This window comes from Chiloscyllium plagiosum, unplaced genomic scaffold (genome assembly GCF_037043375.1).
Source record: "Chiloscyllium plagiosum isolate Xiang-an unplaced genomic scaffold, Cpla_swu_hap1 HiC_scaffold_25, whole genome shotgun sequence".
In the NCBI taxonomy this organism is placed as follows: domain Eukaryota; kingdom Metazoa; phylum Chordata; class Chondrichthyes; order Orectolobiformes; family Hemiscylliidae; genus Chiloscyllium; species Chiloscyllium plagiosum.
Genome location: NW_028270163.1, coordinates 46807317 through 46829588, shown reverse-complemented (window position 1 = coordinate 46829588; position 22272 = coordinate 46807317). Strand labels below are relative to the sequence as shown.

The window sequence follows — 22272 nt, the reverse complement described above, 5'->3', positions numbered from 1 at the left end:
GCAGTTTACATGTGGACTGTTAGCCCAACTCAGTCCCATCTTGTTCAGGGTTAGAATGTCAATCGTGGATGAAACCAGTACTCACTTGATGAAGGATTGCACACAAATCTGAATGTCTGTTAGCACTGGCACTACTCATTACTTGACTGCAGCTGGTCAGAGGTTCTCCATGGGTATGTTTGTATTATTTTATTTTGGTACAAATAAGCCGTGTATCCTGTTCCTTCCCAACAGCTTTACCAGTGTCATGTGTGTATTTCACAAATACACCCAGATACATGCACACACACACACGTACAGTTGTCAATGTATTACTTTGGCCTCACTCACAACCTCCAGAATATCACAAAGCACGTCACAACAAAATAGGTATTTCCGATATCCAGTCACAATTACAATCTTAGAAACTCAGAGCTAGTTAATGGACAGCAAGATCCTACAGTAGACAGTCAGGAGGCTGTGAAAACACAGCAAGGCAGGCAGCATCAGGGGGCTGGGGGAACACAGCAAGGCAGGCAGCATCAGGAGGCTGGGGGAACACAGCAAGGCAGGCAGCATCAGGAGGCTGGGGGAACACAGCAAGGCAGGCAGCATCAGGAGGCTGTGAAAACACAGCAAGGCAGGCAGCATCAGGGGGCTGGGAGAACACAGCAAGGCAGGCAGCATCAGGAGGCTGGGGGAACACAGCAAGGCAGGCAGCATCAGGAGGCTGGGGGAACACAGCAAGGCAGGCAGCATCAGGAGGCTGGGGGAACACAGCAAGGCAGGCAGCATCAGGGGGCTGGGAGAACACAGCAAGGTAAAAACAATGACTGCAGATGCTGGAAACTAGATTCTGGATTAATGGTGCTGGAAGAGCACAGCAGTTCAGGCAGCATCCAAGGAGCTTCGAAATCGATGTTTCGGGCTGGGAGAACACAGCAAGCCAGGCAGCATCAGGAGGCTGGGAGAACACAGCAAGGCAGGCAGCATCAGGAGGCTGGGAGAAAACAGCAAGGCAGGCAGCATCAGGATGTGCAGAGGTCGATGTTTCGGGTGTAACTCTTCTTCAGGACTGAGGATGGGTGTACAGGAGCTGCATATAAGGGGGCAGGGTGGTGAAGTGGGGATATGTGAAGACAGGTAGAGAGTACGGCCTGGTTGGTCAATGGGAGGAATGAATCCTGTTGGTGGAAGGGAGGGGGAGGGGCTGGGGAAGGAGTCAGGGGATGGGAAGGGAGGTTATTTGAAATTGCTGAATTCAATGTTGAATCCTTTGGGCTGTAGGCTGCCCATGCAGAAGATAAGGTGTTGTTCCTCCAATTTGCGGTGTGGTTCATTGTGGCAATGAAGGAATCCAAGGTTGGACATGTCAGAAAGGGAGTGCAAGCAGTAATGAGATAAATGGTGAGATGAATAATTAGTCAGGACACTGGCAAGAATAGCCATGACCTTCTTTCCCTTCCACCTGAGGGGATGATGGAACCGTGCTTACTTGAAATTTGGCAACTCTGATGGTGCTGCACTGGAGACAAGATTGTGTCTCTGGTGAGGCTATAAATTACATCCTTCTGTCTCATGAGGCAAAGGGCCCATTCTTATTGCAATGGAGACCTCTTCACAAGCTGGGTAGAGTGAGTAGAGACTGAGTAGAAAGGGTGCTTTGATTGGTGTGAGCGTTCATAGGAATGAATACAAAGTTGCTTGAAAAGATGGGTCTTGACACTGAGCTTACTGAGGTGGAGAGTAAATGTTAATCAGGAGGTATTTACAGTGAAATTTGCAGATATAACAAGATGACTCATGGTTGCTGAAATGAAGGAAGATTAAAGTGCACAGAAGCCAGAAATTGAGGTACAGGGTCAGAGTGAATTGAAACTATGGTGGGATTTGAAATTAGGAAATGAGGATTTTGAAGTCGGCAGTTTGGGGACATTGCAAGTCAGCACAGATTAGAGTGGTAGGTAACTGGAACAAAGTGCAGGTTTGGACATAGGTACCGGAGTCAAAAAGCTAGAGCTGGTAAAGCACAGCAGGTCAGGCAGCATCTGAGGGCCAGGAGATTCAATGTTTTGACATAAGCCCTTCATCAGGAATGTGGACTTGGGATGGGGGGTGTGGGTGGGGAAGGGGGCTGAGAGATAAATAGAAGGGTGGGGGTTGGGGGGAAGGTAGTTGGGAAGGCACTAGGTGGACGTAGGTGGGGGTGATGGTGATATGTCCATGGGGAGGATGGAGCAGATAGGTTGGAAGGAAGATGGACAAGTGGGACAGGTCAAAAGGGTGGTGCCGAGCTGGATGGTTGGATCTGGGATGAATGGGGGTGGGACGGGGGGGTCGGGTGGGGAGCTTGTGAAGTTGACATTGATGCTGTGTCTTTGAAGGTTGTCAGGGCAGAAGGTGAGGAATTCTTCCTCCAGTCATTGAGTAGCTTGGATTTGGCGGTGGAGGAGGCCCAGGACTTGTATGTCCTTGGGGGGAGTGGGAGGGGGAACTGCAGGTTCATAGTTTCTTGGAATTGGAATCACAGATAGACAGGAAAGTGAAGAAGGCATTTGGTATGCTTGCCTTTATTGGTCAGTGCATTGAGTGTAGGAATTGGGAGGTCATGTAGCAGCTGTACAGGACATTGGTTAGGCCACTTTTGGAATATTGTGTTCAGTTCTACTCTCCATGCTATTGGAAGGATGTTGTGAAACTTGAAAGGGTTCAGAAAAGATTCACAAGGATGTTTCCAGGGTTGGAGGGTTTGTGCTATTGGGAGAGGCTGAACAGACTGGGGCTGTTTTTTTTCTGGAGTGTCGGAGGCTGAGGGGTGACCTTATAGAGGTTTATACAATCATGAGGGGCATGGATACAGTGAATAGACAAGGACATTTCCCCAGGGTAGGGGAGTCTAAAACTAGAAGGCAGAGATGAGAGAAGAAAGAGGAAAGGGAACCTAAGAGGCAACTTTTTCACACAATGTGTTGTGTGTATGGAATTAGCTGCCAGAGGAAGTGGTGGAGGCTGGTACAATGACAACATTTAAAAGGCAACTGGATGGTTACCTTAATAGGAAGGGTTTAGAGAGATATGGGCCAAGTGCTGGCAAATGGGACCAGATTAATTTAGGATATCTGGTCAGCATGGATGAGTTGGATTGAAGGGTCTGTTTCTGTGCTGTACATCTGTATGACTGTGACACCAAAGAAAAAATTTCTCAGAGTACCGCCAACTGTATTTACACAATAATCTGTGCTGTGACGAAGAATACAAGAGAGATTGATGGACATTTCAGGGCCAGAACAAAGCAATTTTAACAGTTCTTTTGTATCAAGCAGTGAGGTAATCTCCTGTGATTGACTGTTTTACTCAGAGAGTGATAAATTAACTACTTGGCTGAATCCTGGCCATCTGATTTTGCTGTTCCTCGGATGCTGCCTGAACTGCTGTGCTCTTCCAGCACGACTAATCCAAAATCTGGTTTCCAGCATCTTCAGTCATTGTTTTTACCTAGCTTTCACCAAGTGTCTGTCGTTTCATTGAACAAATATACTCAGGGGATACAAACCTTGATCATTTATTTAATCTTCTAGTTTTACTTTGTTAAAAGAAACTTGACTTTTTAAGAAAGATATGTGGCTAAGCAGTTTTAGAGCAGAGCAATCTGATGAAAATATAATGGAATGAATGCTCCAGAATTCTAGCAGGGTACCAGAGGTGATTGTTCCTCATGGAAGTTTGTCTAATTGTCTGTGATTTATGAAACCAACCAGGATTTTTACTTGATGCGCTCAGGCAGATTGCCAGCACATTGGTTCCAGTATTTATTGATCAAACTGAGTGAGTACAGTAATTGAAATCTTTCATAACCTCGGGATATCAAAAAGCACAACACAGCCAATGAAGTACTGTTGAAGTATTGCTACTGTTATAACATAAGAGAGGTTGTATGTGACAGATGTCACTCCACGTTGGTGAACTATAGGTTCTTATAAAAGTGCCAGGATTAAAGAGGTGAAGATTTGAAGCTGAATGAGGTGTTGTTCATCTGGAGCTGCCTGTCGACCTAGAGTCTCTCTGGCAGCTGTGGGCATCATGTCTTGGAATCTCCACCATGGAGGCAACTTGGACATTAGCTCGCACACCTCAGCCCCATGAAGGTGCATGGCCTGCTTCCACACTTGTAGGGATTCTATCATGATTATATGAACATGGCAGCTGCCGGGAATCTTTCGTTTAAAAATAAAAGGGGCAGCAGCATGGCTCAGTGGTTACCACTGCTGCCTCACAGCATAAGGGAACCGGGTTCCTCGGGCAAATGTCTGTGTGGAGTTTGCACATTCTCTCCGTGTCTGTGTGGGTTTCCTCCGGCTGCTCCGGTTTCCTCCCTCAGGCCAGAGATCTGAAGGTTAGGTGGATTGGCCATGGGAAATGCAGGGTTATAGGGACAGGGTAGGGGGTTGGGTTTGCATGGGATGCTTTTTGGCGGGTTGGTGTGGACTTGTTGGGCCAAATGGCCTGCTTCCACAATATAGAGATTCTATGAAGATATGCTGCATCCCCTCTCCCTCACATTTAAGTATCACTGGGTACTGCATCCGTTCTCCCCCCATTCAGGTATTCCAGGGAGCTCTCTCCCCTCTACCCACCGTGTGCGTACAGCTGGGCCCTGCATCTCCACCACCTCCCCCTTCTCAAGTGAAGCTATGCAGAGTAATATGATACTAAATTACTAAAGTTTGTATCAGTAAATGTTAAGTAAAAATAATAAATTATGCAAATTAATGAAAATGCTTTGATTGCATGATTAAGCGAGTTAAGCAAACTGTGAAATATCAATCTCTCTACAGGACTCCTAAAGTGTTCTGCAGGTTGCTATCTGCTTCAGTTAGGGACTTTAATGCCCGCCTTCAGTTCAAGCAGAAACTATAGAGACAGGCATTCTGTCCCTGTGTATCTGACCCTTCTGTATTTGCCTCTGCAATAGCTGGAACCTGAACCCGAGGCTTCTGGTCTAGATGCAGATCTTTTTGATTCTTGAGTTCATGGACAATATTTATCACTTCTTAACATTAAAGACATAATGAATCTTGCCGTATTTGAATAACCACTTGGAAGATTAATGAGTGAAGCTGAAAACAACTAATTTAATTCCTTCTTGACCACCCAGGACTTGAAATCTGAGTGTATGCTGTTGTAAACCTAATTTCTTCATCATCTTATTGCCTTCAGCAGCTCTCCAACAGCAGCATTTTTTAAACACACTTCTTAACTCTAATACATCATGGCACATACACGTTCCAGTTTGTGTGTATGCCCAGAATAATTGTCCAATTAAGCTTCTCAATTGATCTATTTTGTCATGGGCTGTTGAGTCTTTGAGTGGGATTTATCAGGATCCTAGGTTCGATTCCAGCCTCAGGCGACTGTCTGTGTGGAGTTTGCACATTCCCCCCACGTCTGCATGGGTTAACATTTGCTCGATAATACAGTTGATTCAGGGTTTTTCCCAACTTCGTTTGTTTAATATCCAATTCTATATATTTCAATTTCATTTTCTTTCATCATGTTTTGATCTTTCATACTTAAATAATCGATGTAACACTGTAGCCAGTCCATTGCATACACTCTGAATGTGATATTTTCCTAACCACCTGTTTGGAGATGTTAATACAGAGGAACCTCGATTATCCGGTATTCAATTAACTGAATTTCAGATTATCCGAACAAGATCGCAAGGTCCTGATGCTTGGCTAACTATGTTATCCAGCATTCGATTAACTGAACAAAATACTCCCTGCCTGTGTCCTTTGGATAATCGAGGTTCCTCTGTACGCACTTCTGCAGCAGGTGGGACTTGAACCTGAGAGTTCTGGCTTAGAAGTAATGATATGATCATGGGAGCCCGCTAAGCATTACAGATGTACCCCCATTATCTAGAAGCATGTGATTGAATGGATCTTCACACACAACTTGCTACACCATTAAAATAAAAACCAGCAATCTTCCTGGCTGGCTTTTCTTTATATATTTTTAAAATATCTTTAATCAACCTATTCAGCAATGCTACAACATGCCTCTGGAGCAGGTGTAACTTGACTCCAGGTCTTCTAGCCTAGGAGTACAGTGCCACAAACCCGTCTTCAGATTTGAGTACTCTTCTGCAGAAACAAAATTGCACCAAATTTAAAAAGAATTCAAATAGCCCAGGGCACAATTGTTTAATACGATCAAACAAACAATCCCCAACACTTGCTTGCCATGTTAGCTTTATTGTCTAGACATTGAGCATCTTATTGACGGAAATAGATGCTAACAGGAAATGACACAAAAAAACATTCTGTTTTGTCAATGACTGGCAATAAAACTGTTGTTGTGTACTCCAGGTTAAAATGTAATGAGATTTATAGGTCTAAGAATCTGAAATCATTACATTAGATTCCCTACAGTGTGGAAACAGGCCCTTTGGCCCAACAAGTCCACACCGACCCTCCGAAGAGTAACCCACCCAGACCCATTTCCCTTTGACTAATGCACCTAATACTATGGGCAAATTAGCATGGCCAATTCACCTGACCTGCACATCTTTGGACTGTGGGAGGAAACCAGAGCACTCGGAGGAAACCCATGCAGATGTGGGGGGAATGTGCAAACTTCACACAGACAGTCGCCTGAGGCTGGTATCGAACCTAGGTCCCGATGCTGTGAGGAAGTAGTGCTAACCGTACTGCCCCTTGACATGACAGAGTTGTCATGTACAATGCAGGTTTTGAATGCCCATTATGAATCATGAGATGGGTGTGTGGCTCCTTTGGTATGATGAATGGATCCGTTCAACCATCTAATTCCACCATTACTTTCATGCACTTCACAATAGTACAACTCACTATTCTGTCTCAATTTCAACGTACATTTATAAACCTAGCCCTAGAGTCAAAAATCCCTGTGATCAGTTGATCAAACACACGGACTTCCTATGCCACAGAGATCACCATTCCCTGGGGAAATCAGCCATGTTCAATTTTACGTGTCATTTCCCCTTCCTCCTCCTCCTGCTGCTAGGTAACATTGGACTGCTGCAGACTCATAATTATCTCATAACCATTTGAGAAAGTCAAACTTTCTGCCTGAGTAATGTTTCTCAACATGTTATTAATATCATAATGATACAGAAAATGTTTGAACAAAGAACAAAGAAAATTGCAGCACAGGAACAGGCCCTTCTACCTGCCAAGCCTGCACCAATCCAGATCCTCTATCTCGGTCGGGTCTAGGACCCAGTGTTTTGCAGCTTGTGTACCTCCTATCTGAGTCCTATGCTGTCATCACTTACATCTGGCCTGCATTGCTCTGAAATCCTGGGCATCTGGTGGATGAATTTTCCAAAGCTATCACCATCTCCAGCTGGTACTGCTGTTGTCATCCTCTGATTGATCAGCCATTCTCGGTGGCTGGTACATCCTACCTCAGAGTTCTGTTGCTGTGGAAAGTCTGAAGGCTTGCTAGCTGTCTGATTGGTTCTTAATAAAGCAGAGTTGAAACACGTGGTGCTGGAAAAGCACAGCAGGTCAGGCAGCATCTGAGGAGCAGGAGAGTCAACATTTCGGGCATAAACCCTTCATCATGATTCTCTTGCCAGCTCTCCAGCTGGTACACAAGACATACATTGCCTCCATCAAATTCCTTCACCCCAATATATTTCTTTTATGAATATGAAAATTAAAAATATCAACTCATTACTTATGTAGACCAGGCCTAGATTGCTTTAACATTCCTCCATGGGGGAAGTTTTACAAAGTTTTGACGCGTCTTATTTGAATAAATGCATTCACAGAAGAAGAGAAGCATGGCTCTGAGCAGCAGCTGTTTTTGTCAAACAGTTGCAATAAAACACCAGAAATGATTCTGCTGGCTGGTGAGCAAACACATTGCAGTACAGTTGCAGGGAGGTACAACAATTATATTAAGCAGAAATAACTTCAGTGTTTGGGAGCCAGAGAAATTTGTAAGAGACTGCAGAGGTTTGGGTGTGTGTGGTATTTGCACAAGTAACTCCCCAAAACTCTCAGTCTTTTAGGCTAAGCATCCGAGCTATGCCCAGATTGCACGCATTGAGCATATATATGTAGGATATTTCATTAGCTATCTACATGGATTGCATCCACTCTGTTTTACACTGTTGCCAATGGGTGGAAATTCAAAGCACAAAACTGCACCTACTTTAGCATCCAAGAAAATCAGAGTCTTATTTAGTACGGAAGATGGAAATGTCATTGTGAATGTTTAAGAACATGTATTGAATTCTTCAAGAAGACATCTGCAGAGGGAGGTAATTTCTGTGCAAATTGTAAATTTGATATGCTAATAATATTGAAAGGATGGTAAAATCGGTTTAAGAGAATAATTAGTAATAATTGAAGCATAAATGAACAGACAAAATAATGTAATTGATAATTCTGGACAGATCCTAACCAAGAGAAATGCTAATTAATCATCACAAAATAGGATGAGATTAAGCCAATGCCCAATAAAGCCAAGAGACGGATAGAAATTGGGACAGATTGAAGGACCTCTGGGTGGATCTGATCCTGAGTCTGGCCAAGCTGACCATAAACAAGTCCAGGCAGCGGGTCATGGAGCGTTATAGCTGATTGACTGCCCCTCTTCCATGGTTACGTCCGTGTCCGGGTGTCCCTGGAGAAGGAGAATGCGTCTATTTCGAGGTTTTCAGCAACGGTGGGCACTGATGGGCGGGGAGTATTATATTGCCCCCTCCGGTTCTATTTTGATTTAATCCTGACCTCCTCTTCACTTTTCCAATCACGTAGGCATTGCCCCTAAAGAGAAAGGGCACTGTTTGTCACTGGCAACTCAGATGTTTCCTTTCTTCTTGGTGTGGAATATCAATCAGGTTTTCTGCACCTGTTGTTTCTTCACTGTGTCCTACACCTGCACACCCACACACACACACCCACATGACATGGTTGCTGTGGGGGTGGGAAATAAGCACGAGTGTAGAAAAGAAAAATTAAACCAATGAGACAAATAGAAATTGGGACAGATTGAAAGGCCTCCTGGTGGGTCTGCTCCAGAGCCTGGCCAGAAACAGGTCTAGGCAGTGCGCTGTGAAGAGACTCATCTCTGCAAACTGCCTGCCCCTCTTCCGCAGTTAGACTCAAGCCTGGGTGTCCTTAGAGAAGGAATACATGGTGTCCACCAATGCTCTCGATGCCTTCATTTTAATTTAATCCTTCCCCTCCCCCTTCACTTCGTCTTCTTTTCTGGTGTGCGATTGGGGGGTGGGTGGTTGCCTTTGGAGGAAGCGGGGAGAGGTTATCGACTTTTGTTCTACCAGGAGTGCTTAGGATTACAGAATGGTGGGGATGGGTTGAGTGCCCACTTTTAATTTTCGTGTCATGTTTGTATTTTTTTTCTTCTTTGTGTTGTCTGGGGCAGGGGCATGGCTTCAGCTAGAAAGAGGCCTGGAGGGTTAATGGGTGGTATGAGTGACCCCTGTGGGTAAGGGGGAAGGTCTCCTTTCATTTATGTTATATGTTGGTATGTTGTAGAAGTAGCTGTTCAAAGTTTTGATTTGGTAGTTTTGCAAGTTGTATTTTTAAATTTATACAAACTGTTTATGGTTTTCACTCGGCGTGCTATGAATGGGGTTCTTCCTCCTGGGGATTCGCGGACTCTTTCGAGATCATAGCTAGCCCTTCGTTTAAGTGTTAAGGGGAGTCATTCACCAATTAAGAGAAAAAAGATACTGTCAAGCCTTAGAAAAGGGAGAGTCGATGTAATCTTGCTGCAACAAACACATTTAACCGATAAGGAGCATTTGAAGTTGCAGCAGGGAGGGTTCAGCGAGGTGTTTTTCTTATCCTTTAATTCGATAAGTAGAGGAGTTGCTATTCTCATCCGGAAGAACCTCCTGTTTCAAATGCTAGACCAAATTAAGGATGAGTGTGGGCAATTTATAATTCTTAAAGCTTTAATACATGAAGAGGAATATGAGATTCTGAATGTATCTTGCCCCCTTAAATTTTTAACAAATGCGTATTCCAGGTTGATGGCCCTTGGGGAGCGTCATACAATTATAGGGGGAGACTTTAATCGTCTTATTGATCCCGAGGTGGACAGGATGCCTAAGGGGTCTTGTGGGTATGCCCCACAATCCAGGCAGTTAGTGGACCTGAACAGGGAGCTGGGGTTGGTGGATGTGTGGAGACGTCTTCACCCCAAAGGTAGGGATTTCACCTTTTTTTCTAATCCACAGAAGAACTATACTAGAAATGACGTTTTTTGTCCCATCAACCTTTTTGAACTCTGTGCTGTCTTGCAGACTCAGGAACATAGCCGTTTCCGATCATGCGGCATTGTACATGGAGGTCAAGGCTGGTGGTGGTGGGACAGATTCCTGACAATGGTGCATGGACCCCTTCCTCCTGAAAGATAGCAAGTTTATAGAGTACTTTTTGCGGGAATTTGAAATCTTTTGGGATATCAGTTTGGGTATGGCCATAGTCCATCGCTGCTTTGGGAGACTGCCAAGGCCTATGAACGGAGTTTGATTATTTCTTACTCTGCGACCCGGAAGTGACAGTGGGGAGAGCAGCAATGTTTGCTCAAGGCTAGCCTGAAGGCAGCTGTGTTAGCATACTTTGACAGACCATTTCTAACTAAATTGGAGCAGATTACAGCCGTCAGGGCTACTCTGAATGCGGCATTCACCCAGACAGCAAAGAGGGAAATCTGTTTTGCGAAACAAAGTTACTTCAGTACAGTGATAAACCGGGTAGCTATCTGGGGTACCTGGCCAGAAAGAAGAATGCCCCCCCCCCCCCCCCCCCCGCCAATCTATTAAATCGATCAGAGGGAGTGCTGGCACTCTTACTTGCAATGACAAAAAGATTAATGCAGCATTTAGGAAGTCTTATTCTGAGCTGTACCTGTCGGAGGGCTGTGAGGACAGACTGATGAAGATGGAATCCTTTTTTCTGACCCTGGACCTTCTGGGTATAACTTCAGCGCAGGCGTCCTTTCTGAATGCCCCCCTGACAATTCAGGAAATACAGGAGGTGGTGAGGCTGCTCCAGAGTGGTAAAGTGGCCGGTCCAGACAGATTTCATAGTGAGTTTTATAAGGAGTTTATAGACACGTTGGCCAAGCCACACTTGGATATGTACAATTACTCATTCAGTCAGGGTTGCCTCCCATCTTCTTTTAGAGAAGCAAATATTTCTCTTACTCTTAAGAAAGGAAAAGCACCTCACAGAGGATTGCACTTCACAGAGGCCCATACCGTTATTGAACGTGGATTTTAAAATCCTGTCGAAAATGCTGGCATTAAGGCTGGAGAGGGTATTGCCTTTCCTTGTAAAGGAGGATCAGACAGGTTTTATCAAGGGTCATAGGTCTATCAACAATATCAGAAGAGTATAAATATGGTCCAGGTATGCCAGCAAGGGTCGATACCAGGTTTGGTAGTCTCCCTGGATGCAGACAAAGCGTTTGATTGGGTGGAATGGTACCTCTTCTATGTCCTGGAGTGGTTTGGTCTTGGAGGGGTTTCTGCCAAGTGGGTGGCAATGTTATATAGTGACCCGAAAGCAGCAGTTCTCACTGATGGTATAAGGTTGGGTAATTTTAGATTCGGCAGAGGCTGCCGACATGGTGCCCTCTCTCGCCTCTATTATTTACATTGGAGATTGAGCCACTGGTGGAGGCCATCCAGAAGGATCCCAACATAATTGTCTCGGAGGTAGGATCAGGCAGGCATAAAATTACTCTCTATGTGGATGACGTCCTTCTCTTTTTAACTGATCCAATGTCATCTGCGCCTCATTTAATACAAGTGATTAATTAATTTGGTTTGTTTTCATGCTTTAAAATTAATTTCACGAAGTCAGAGGCCATGCCTGTGGGGGCCTTACTAGAAAATCTGATTTTAGGGATGGAATCTGTTTCCCCTTCCGGTGGTCACAGGGAGGTTTCCTGTATTTAAGCATTTTTATCACCCTGGTCTTCGATCAATTATATAAAGCTAGTTTTGTGTAGTTACTAGAGAATATAAAGCAGGACCTTCAGCGCTGGGAGGATCTTCTGATATCCTGGTTGGGTAGAATAGCTCTAGTTAAGCTGAATGTTCTTCCTCGCATATTATATCCCATGTGAATGGTCCCTTTGATGCTGCCTGGGCAAGCACTACTGTGGCTTTACAGCTGGCTTGGATCTTTTATCTGGCATCATAGGCGGCCTCTTATTAAGCTGAATAAATTGCAGCTTCCCGCAGGGGAAGGGAGGTTTGGATTTCCCGGACTTTAAGAAATATTAATTGAGTTCCTTACTATCCTATTTGGCTGACTGGGTCTGCCAGGACCCGCGATCAATCTGGTTGGACATTGAGGCCTCCTAGGCAAAATGCCCCCTCATCAATTTGATGTTTATGGACAAGATGAGGACTGTTATGGACCACTGCAAAATCCAATTGCTCCTAATACAGTTAAAGCATGGAGAATGATGTGGCAAGGTGAGGGCAACTTATGAAAAACTTCCCCTTTCACACCCATACTGGGAATGTTGGGATTCCGGCCAGGGTCAATGGACTCTGGCTTTAAGTTCTGAGTCTAGAGGAATCTCCTGTTTGGGAGATTTATTTGATGGGGAGGTCATGATGTCTTTTGAGCAGCTGAGTCAGAAATTTGAGCTACCTAGGAGAGATCTCTTTCGTTACTTCCAGGTTATGGACACTATACAAAAAAAGACTACATTGATGGGTTAGTGCCTATACGTCAGATATGGAAAGGAGAATGCTCCAGTCTACTGCCACGCTCTCGGTCAGCACCCTCTATCACTCATTAGGAAGTAATGTTTTGAAGGACATTGAGCAGCTATGCAGAATCTGGATTCAAGAATGGGGGGTGGAAATCTCGTCAGAGGTGTGGTTGGATATTTGGGAGAACGTTAGCAAGATTTCGATTTGTAACAGGACCCAGGCTATCCAACTGAAGATACTACATAGGACTCATAGAACGGCTTGCAAAAATCAAGACAGGAGTGTCCCCAATGTGCCCAAAATATAAAATGGATGTTGGTACTCTTACTCATTGCTTGTGGTCATGCCACAAGCTTCGTAGGTATTGGGGATGCCATAGCGAGTGTTTTGGAAGAGGTTTTGGGAACTGAGGTTAAGTTGGATCCGGTGTCCCTCCTCTTGGGTCTTCCAAACCTCCCCTCTTTGGACGTGCACGGGAAGAAATTGTTTAATATTCTTTCATTTTGTGTGAGGAAGAACATTCTAATGAGCTGGGTGTTGGAGAATCCCCCAGGACTTTTGGGCTGGCGTAGATTAGTTATGGAGCACATCTGTCTGTTCTTCCTTACGAGTATGGTGCACCAGAAAACTGAACTGTTTTATAGAACATGGCAGTCCTTTCTGAACTATATTGATGCAGACTTGTCGGCTATATTGATCAGGGCCTTTGTGTAGCCACGAGGGCTATGTCTGGTGGTCTGGGGGCCCCTGAGGGGAAGAATCCTAAATAAATACGGGTTTGCTTACTAATGCTCCCAGTGGGATTGCGCTGAGTGTAGTAACTTAATTGAATATAATTTACCTTGTTTTAATTTTATTTTGTTTATTTATTTTTCTTTTTTTCCTTTAGTTATTTATTGAATTGTACCTTTTGTAGGGTTTTTTTCCTGTCTCGTTTCAGCATTTTGTGGAGCAGTAGTTTGTTTCCTGTTATTGTCATTATATTGTAAAGTTGTCACTATTTTGTAGTGGCTTTGTAATTTTGTAAAAAAACTTAACACCTTTTTTTCTCAATATGAATATTTACAGAAAAAAAGTCAACCACATTACTGTGGGTCTGGAGTCACAAGTAGGACAGGATAGGTAAGAATAGCAGATTATTTAACATTACTGGCTGGGTTAGTTCATGAGCATGCAGGTACATACAGTTAAGAGTTTTGAGATTAGCACTGCTTTCTGAAAGGTCTTGTGACATAGTGGTAGTGTCCCTACATCTCAGCCAACAGACGCGAGTTTAAGTCCCATGTGTAATAATACACACAGGTTGATTAAAATAGCTTAGAAGTGTTTTCTGTATTTAACCTTGCTGTCATGGGTAGTGAAATGGAAACTCTTGCTTAGTCATTCAGGAAAGGTGGGCTTCGCTGGCTGGGCCAGTTTATATTTCACATCCATCATGTCCTTGAGAAGGTGGTGGTGAGCTGCCTTCTTGATCTGCCGCAGTCTGGTGGGTGTAGGTAGACCCAAAATACTTCTCGATCGGGAGTTTCAGGAATTTGACCCAGCAACATTGAAGGATTGGTGCTGATGAACTAACCCAGCCAGTAATGTTAAATAATCTGCCATTCTTATCTATCCTGACCTACATGTGACTCCAGCCCTACAGTAATGTGGTTGGCTTTAATTGGCTGGGCACTATATGATGGATGGGCAATAAATACTGGACTGACCAGCAACACCCACATTCAATGAGCACAATTTTAAAATGTACCACAGATGGCTAAACACTCAGGTGTCACATCATCTCCAGAAAATTGCCTGACATATGTTTCTAAAGAATTGCAACCAAAATAAATTCAAAAGGCTGGTAACTGCAGGAACAGTTCTCCCAGATCATGACCCATCCCATCAATCACACAACTAGTCAGCAATCTCAACTTCTACTTTTTACATTTAAAAAAACCCATGTGGCCAGTGAACCATTAACAAGCAAAGCCTGATGAGGGCAATGTTTATGTGAATAAGTGAAGAGGGAGGGGAAGGATTAAATCAAAATGAAGGCATCGAGAGCATTGGTGGACACCATGTATTCCTTCTCTAAGGACACCCAGGCTTGAGTCTAACTGCGGAAGAGGGGCAGGCAGTTTGCAGAGATGAGTCTCTTCACAGCGCACTGCCTGGACCTGTTTCTGGCCAGGCCTTGGAGCAGCCCCACCAGGAGGCCTTTCAATCTGTCCCAATTTCTATTCAGGTCAGAATGGTGAGTGGCTTGGAGGAGAACCTGCAGGTGATGATTGTCTCATGACTGTATCCTCTGCCTTGTCCTTCTAGATAGTAGTGTTCTTGGGTTTGGAAGGTGCTGTGTAAAGAAATTTGGTGAATTTCTCCAGTTTCTGTTTTTATTGTTGATGGTACACACTGTGGCTACTGGGCAGAATAAATATTGAAGGCGGTGAATGAGATACCAATTAAGAGGGTTTGCTTTGTTTGGGATGGTGTCAAGCTTTTTGAATTGTTGGAGCTAGACTCATCCAGGCAACTGGAGACTATTTTATCACACTCCTCACATGTGCATCATGGATGGTGGACATATACAAAGGAGACAAGAGGCAAGTTACTTGCTGCAGGATTTCTAGCCTCTGATCTGCTCTTTCGCCACAATACTTATCTGGCTAGTCCAGTTTTGGTTTCTGGTCAATGGTTATCCCTGGGATGTTGACAGTGCTGGATTCAATGATGTTAATGTCATTTAACGTCAAGAGGCAATGGTTAGGTTCTCTCTTGTTGGAGATAGTCACTGCCGAGCCTTTCCCCGAGTTTAAGGTGAATACCCTTCCATACCAATGCCCTGTTTTTTGTTTGGGATGCACAAAAATGGATAATTTGGCTTGAATTTCTAATAGCATTTGTTTTTTATGTTTCAGGTGCATTGACCCTGGCTGGGATCTCTGTATACATCGCTTATTCAAAAGCAGCCTTCGCCATTGCCATGAGTTTGTACGGACACAAGTTGTTTGATAATGTTTACATTGGTTTTAGTTGGTCCATGGGTCTGGCCTGCCTTTCTTGTGTCTTAGAGGTCATTGCTGGGGCTTTGTTTCTTCTGGCTGCCAAGCTCACTGCTGTACAGCAACGCGAGCAGTCAGCAACCATATGAACATGTTGTTCACATCCAATTGTGCAGCAGTTTGTTATTGTTTAGTACTCTGCTGAGTTCTGTGATAAGCTAAAATCTGAAATGTGTTGTGAACAGTGGAGGTATCTGTGAATACTTGTCTGCCAGTTTGGCATATACTTTCTTCTGGGTGTTAAGTGTAATGAGAAACTATACATGAGGATATGACAGAAAATGAAAAAGAGCAATATACTTGTTAAGGACGAATTAGTTGACAGTTTCATATCCACAGTTATGTAGAGGGAAGTGAGGGAAATAAAACTGGTGTTCTGAACACATAATCCAGCCAATGGGTCAATTGTGCAAAGGTTGGGGCATTAAGATCATGGACACAGCAGGTATTCCCATCAGGATGAAGGGAGTTTAATTTAGATAAATGTGAGATTCTGTATTTTTGAAAGGCAAATCAGGGTAGGACATACACTTAATGGTATGTTCCTGGGGAGCGTTGCTGAACAAAGAGACCTGGGATTGCATGTTCGTAGTTCCTTGAAAGTCTCAGTAGATAAGATAGTGAAGAAGGTGTTTGGTATGCTTCCCTTTATAGGAGGTGGGAGGTGACTTTGCAGCTTTACAGGACATTGGTTTAGACCACTGTTGGGGTATTGTGTGCAATTCCAGTCTCCTAAAGGATGTTGTGAAACTTGAAAGGGTTCAGCTTTACAAGGATGTTGCCAGGGTCTGAGGTATTTCCAATCAATACCAGAATGCATCCTGTGGTGTAAAGGTTGGACGATAGTAGTGTCCTTTACCATCAGTGGTGCTCAGTGTAAATAATAGATGTCTCCCTCCAGGTCTCAATGATCTCATGGCACAATCTGTAACACCCAAGCCTGTTATTGTCTATCCCTCATCATACCCAGGAAGCTGACTCTTTGGTGGTAAAACTACTGACTGGATTGGTATCTGCCATCCATTTCCTTTCCCCCCAACTGTTGCTCGAGATACCTTGAGTCTCATCTGAAGTTAAATGCTGATTGCATTTTAAGTGCACCATATGGTTCTGTGACACTGCACAGGCCTTTCATTGACAAATCCTCAGCACAATGTTTGTGCAGCCACTTTTGAACAGGTGGGGCTTTCAGAGAAGCACTGATGAATTGTCCGCTTATGCTTTCTATGCCTTTATTCATAACCATGTTTTCATCCATTTACTGAACGAGAAAGAAAAAAGAGCAACGTTATTCCACAAACAATTTTTGCTGGTAATACAGTAGATAGAACCACTTACTTATAAAAATATACAAGCGATGGAAAGGGAATACATAGAAAATGCTTCAAAAAATTCTGAGAATGAGGATTATTGTGAGGAGTGAGGATACCAGGAATGCTTAATGATGGAGGATGGAATGCTGTTTCCAGTACTGTCTGTTCTGAAACAAAACTTTTACTGAATTAATCCATCCAGCACTGATTAAAGACATAAGCATCCAACTACAGCATAATTCGGAAGCATTTTTAGCTATATAATTATTGAGACTGCACAGTAATTAACTCGAACATTCACATAATTTCCTATCCTTCACCTCTTGGGGTTAGTGATACTTTCTTTCTCTCCCCTGCTGTTACTACGTCACTGAGCAAAGGTTACGACAAGGAACCAGATGGTTAAAAGAAAGCAGAACAGTTGGGTTGTGACGCTGCTGCCTCTATGTTATTTGCTGACCTGGGTTTCGCATTATGATTTGAATTAATACATTAATTCACCCTGAGCATACGTGATTAACAAGAGAGATGCAGGCAGGGAACCTGGTTCCAAGCTTCTCAAATACTGTTTGAAACCAAATGAGATGATGGTGAAGGATATTCCAATGACAGCTATCCCTGTCTCAAAGAAGAAACTGTTTAGTCTGTCAGTTCACTTTCTTTTCTCTTTGAAAATGTCTTTAGCCTTTGTATTATCTCGTGAAATAGATTAATCATGTGATATACAATGTAATGACAACACAGGACAGCAGTAAGTACCAGGAAAGGTGCATTGTCACACATGGTAACAGGCTGCATTTCACAGGGCAAGAGGGCTGATCAAAAGGATGTGTTGTGTGGTACCCGGAACAAATTGAGCAAAGACTGAACACTATGATATTGAGTTTGTGTTCTGATGTTAATGCATTTGTATGATATTCTTATCTGTTAAATATTTTAGCAGGATATCTTAAACCAGGTAAACCAAATTAAAGAAATTTCGAGCGTGTCTTTGTCAGTGATATTCGCAAGCTGATTTGACCTCTATGGTTTGCCACACAGGGAGATCAGAGAATTGATTTAGTTTAGCAGCAGACGTGCAGAGAGGAGAAGACAGTGCCTCTTTGTTCTGCACAATGACTCCCCTGGGACACAGTGACTCATTGCCAGGGAAATAAATGGAATGCTGCATTGATTTCTAGTTCAGCAATTCAGATTCAGCCCCTGATTGAGAATAAGTTAGTGCAGGTCACATTTGATGAGCTATCTTCACACATCAGTTCTATCTGGTCAAGAGGTGTCTTTGTCCTTTAAACACAGAATATAAGAGTTGGAGTAGGCCATTTAGCCCTTGAGTCTTAATTTAACAGAATCTGGCTGATCATCCAACTCAGCATCCTGTTCTCACTTTCTCTGCCTTTGCCTTTAACCCTTTAGACCTAATAACTAATGTGCATCTGCCTTGAAATGTGCTCATTTACAGGATGTGAGTATTGCTGGCTGGGCTAGCATTCACTACCAATCCCCAATTGCACAGAAGACAGTTAAGAATCAACCACATTGCCATGGGTTTGGAGTCACATGTAGACAGACCTGGTAGGGATGGCGATTTCCTTCCCTACAGAGCATTGATAAACAGATGGATTTTTTTCACTGACAATCATCATCATAATTCCAGATTTTTATTGAATTCGAATTCCATCTTCTGCCATGGCGAGATTCAAACCTGGGTCCTCAGAACATTACCTGAGTGTCTGAATTAATGCCTTGTCATAACAGCACTAGGCCTTCACTTTCCCTTAACGTACAGCAAAGAAAGATTTGAGATAGATCCTGTCTCATGGGGATGAGTTCAACAGGGAGAAAGCGAGGACTGCAGATGCTGGAGATCAGAGTCGGGAGTGTGGCGCTGGAAAAGCACAGCAGGTCAGGCTGCATCCGAGAAGCAGGAGAATCGACGTTTCAGGTATAAGATCTACATCAGGAATGAGTTCAACATTCAGGCAACATCTGACAAATTGTTGGTTTAAGTGTCCTTCCCATTTTTTATATGCAATGAACCTTAAAAGTATTTTTGGTGACTGCTAAGGAAGAGGAGGAGGGATAATGAGGTGACAGAAGACATTGGTGGAATCTTTTTCTCTAACTTTCAATTTTAATTCTAAACTTTGCACAGTGTAAGTACATAAGTCAAATGGAATGCCAGATCTTTGTCAAGCTTTGAATATGAAAGCTATAACAGCAACTCCCTCAGCTACAAAACACAACACAAATTACCTAAGAGCTTTGACTAAGTAACTTGTTCAGTTGAAATAAAATCATCAACTCGAATTGGAAGCTGTCTCTCACCATTTTGAGTCATAACATACATGCTTTTAATAAAGTAAATGACCGTGTCTCAATTATCATTGCCCTCCACATTTTAAACTGTTGAATTGTTTAAAATAATTGTTGAATTCCACATAATTGTTGAATGATTGAATAAACCATAAAAATTAACCATTTCTTTATTGCCGGAGGTAAACATTCAACAATTTTTAGGTTTGTTTTCTTCTGGCATTTGTAATAAATATCCTTCATTTCATGATTCCCTGTGGGGATAAAAGTGTTTAGCCATCAATCCCGCACTCATAAGCAAAATGTTGGGCCTGATTTTGCTGTGCTGTGATTATGAACAGCTAATTGCCTATTTGTGAACTTTACACTAAACAATGGCAATGCAGCAAACAGAACACCAAACTGATCATGTCAAATCTCCACTGGCTAAAGAAATACTGACAAACAGAGCAGGGGATTTGATCCATCAACTCATTCTGTTTACTTGTTTACCTGATCTCCAAACCAGCAGCAGCCAAATCCTAATAACAGATTTAGTAGAAATTAAATAATGATTGGAATCAATTTTGAGTATATTACCAGCAGATAACACAAGCAGTATTTGTTCTGAAACGGTATTGTAACTATCAGGATCAGAGGTATTCTGGATTGTTTCTGTAGTGTTAGAATGAGAACGCTTTTCTATGGGATTTCATCAACATGACAGTTTCACAATAAAGTCTGTCTCTTGGTCTAAAAAACGTCTCCTCGTTTCCTTGAACTGTTTCTGCTTTTCTGTGGTGTTATCCCAGGACTTGGAGCCCAGGCAACTGAGGCGCACCAATCAATGGTGGAGCAATTAAAATCCGGGATGCTGAAGAAGGGTTCAAACATCTCGGATCATTGTGGTGCTGGGGGTGAATAGAAATGATGGGACAATGCATCTGAAAACCAGGATGAGTGTTTAAAAATCAGCGTTCATAATTCACAAAATCAAACAGTACAAATTGCTGTGAATGATCAGACCTGGCAAGTGAATTACAAATATCTCTCACAGTCTGACTTGAGAATTTTCCATTCTTATATAAGCCACAATTATTGTCTTTCAACGATTGCAAAGTTTGGATAAACAATTGCTATTTTTGATTGACTTTCTGTATCACATACTGCAATTTCTGTAATGCCAGCTCAGTGTCCTCCTCTGATACATCTACATGCCAAACAGCTCGGACTTTGTGCCCATATACTGGGTTCATTAACACTCGAACACCATGCCCCATCACAGTTATTTCATCGTCCGTCACCTCCGCCATCTTGTCACAGAATTCCTCAGGTGACATCCTTGGGTCATTCACTGTAAGCATTAGAATATTTGTTTCCACTGCATCGATATTGATGTCACACAAGGAGGAAGCAAACGTCTGAACACCTGTGAACAGTATTTACCAAATCAGTCACTGAAGAGCATTTATTAGAATAACAGTTGGCCATTTAGCCTTTTACGTTTATTCTGCTTTTTAATGAAATCACGGCTGATCGGTTTTGTAACAACTGCAACTCACTTGTCCCATATCCTTTGGGACTTTTTGGCTAACGAGGTAAATACTGATATCGCTAGCTGTGTATGTACAGACATCACAGTATGTAGTTGACTAATCAAAACAGCAACGCAAACTCAATCATTATGTATCATCTTGCCCGATGATCTATTTCTGCCTTTCAGTCTTGTATGCTGTGCTTGTTAACATTACTGATCTTTATCTACTTATGATCAGCAGCCCTTCAATTTTCAGTAAAAACACTTTGGCAATTAGCTAATAAGCCATTTCAAGTTTCTTGAACCATAGCAACACTGAACACAAGGAGAGATGAGGCTGATATGGTACACACAATGGAATACACATTGCATTACATATTCTGTAAATTACTTAGCATTTCAATTCCCCATCCACATTCTGTGTCATTTCCACAGTCAAATCCCAGAGGTACTCGTCATACACAGTAAATTCCAAAAGCATTTAACTTGAGGAGAGAATCTACCCCTTGACTGATAAATTGTTCTTTTAATAATTCCAATGTTTAATGATTATTCTGCCACAATTTACATACCTTGGTGGTACAAGGGAAGCTGTCACTTTGAGAATGCTGTTGTCCCAATTCACTTCCTCAGTTTAGCAGTGACCCAGCAACAGATTGATACAATTGTTTGTTGCAAAGAACTGATAGGAGACTCAAGGCAGAGGGTCTCAGTCAGGACTGGACGTGGATCAGATTACTTTGGTGACACCCTCAAGCCATATAGAAATACAAGACACTGCATTCTACCAGTCCTGATGAACGGGGAGCATTTGGAGAGCCATCTATCCCCGTTAATTTTTTTTTAGATTAGATTCCCTACAGTGTGGAAACAAGCCCTTTGGCCCAACAAGTCCACACCGACCCTCTGAAGAGTAACCCACCCAAACCCATTCCCCTACTCCCTACTAATCTACCTAACACTATGGGCAATTTAGCATGGCCAACTCACCTAACCTGCACATCTTTGGACTGCGGGAGAAAACCAAGCACCCAGAGGAAACCCACGCAGGCACGAGGAGAATGTGCAAACTCCACACAGACAGTTGCCCGAGGCTGAATTGAATCCTGGCCCCTGGCGCTGTGAGACAGCAGTGCAAACCACTGAGCCACCGTGCCACCCATTGGCATTTTCAATTTCTGATCCAGGCAATCTCATTGCTGAGGCACCTGGTGTTAATCCAGACCAGTGAAGCAGGATTGTTTTCCTTGTAGCAGAGATGGCTGATGGGTGATGTGATTGAGGTATACAAAACGTGAGGGGTAAAGATAGCGTAGATGGCGAACCCATTTCCCTTGTCAG

The 22272-nt window shown here is 43.1% G+C and overlaps 2 protein-coding genes across 4 annotated transcripts in view; one reads left to right on the top strand and one right to left on the bottom strand.

The window, feature by feature from the left end:
- tmem235b (transmembrane protein 235b) overlaps positions 1-15875 on the top strand; it is a 50615-nt gene extending 34740 nt beyond the window's left edge. Inside the window, exon 4 of the mRNA XM_043714930.2 lies at positions 15643-15875. Within this exon, the coding sequence (XP_043570865.1) occupies positions 15643-15875 (233 nt within the window). The remainder of the gene's footprint in view (positions 1-15642) is intronic.
- Positions 1-22272, bottom strand: part of tha1 (threonine aldolase 1) — a 96380-nt gene that overhangs the window by 1092 nt on the left and 73016 nt on the right. For 2 of the 3 annotated variants that reach the window (XM_088000692.1, XM_088000693.1), the window contains exon 7: positions 17002-20823. The exons of the other annotated variant lie outside the window; for it this stretch is intronic. In XM_088000692.1, the coding sequence (XP_087856818.1) occupies positions 20531-20823 (293 nt within the window). In that variant the 3' untranslated portion in view covers positions 17002-20530. Of the gene's footprint in view, positions 1-17001; positions 20824-22272 lie in introns of those variants that run through there. 3 annotated transcript variants of the gene reach the window in all.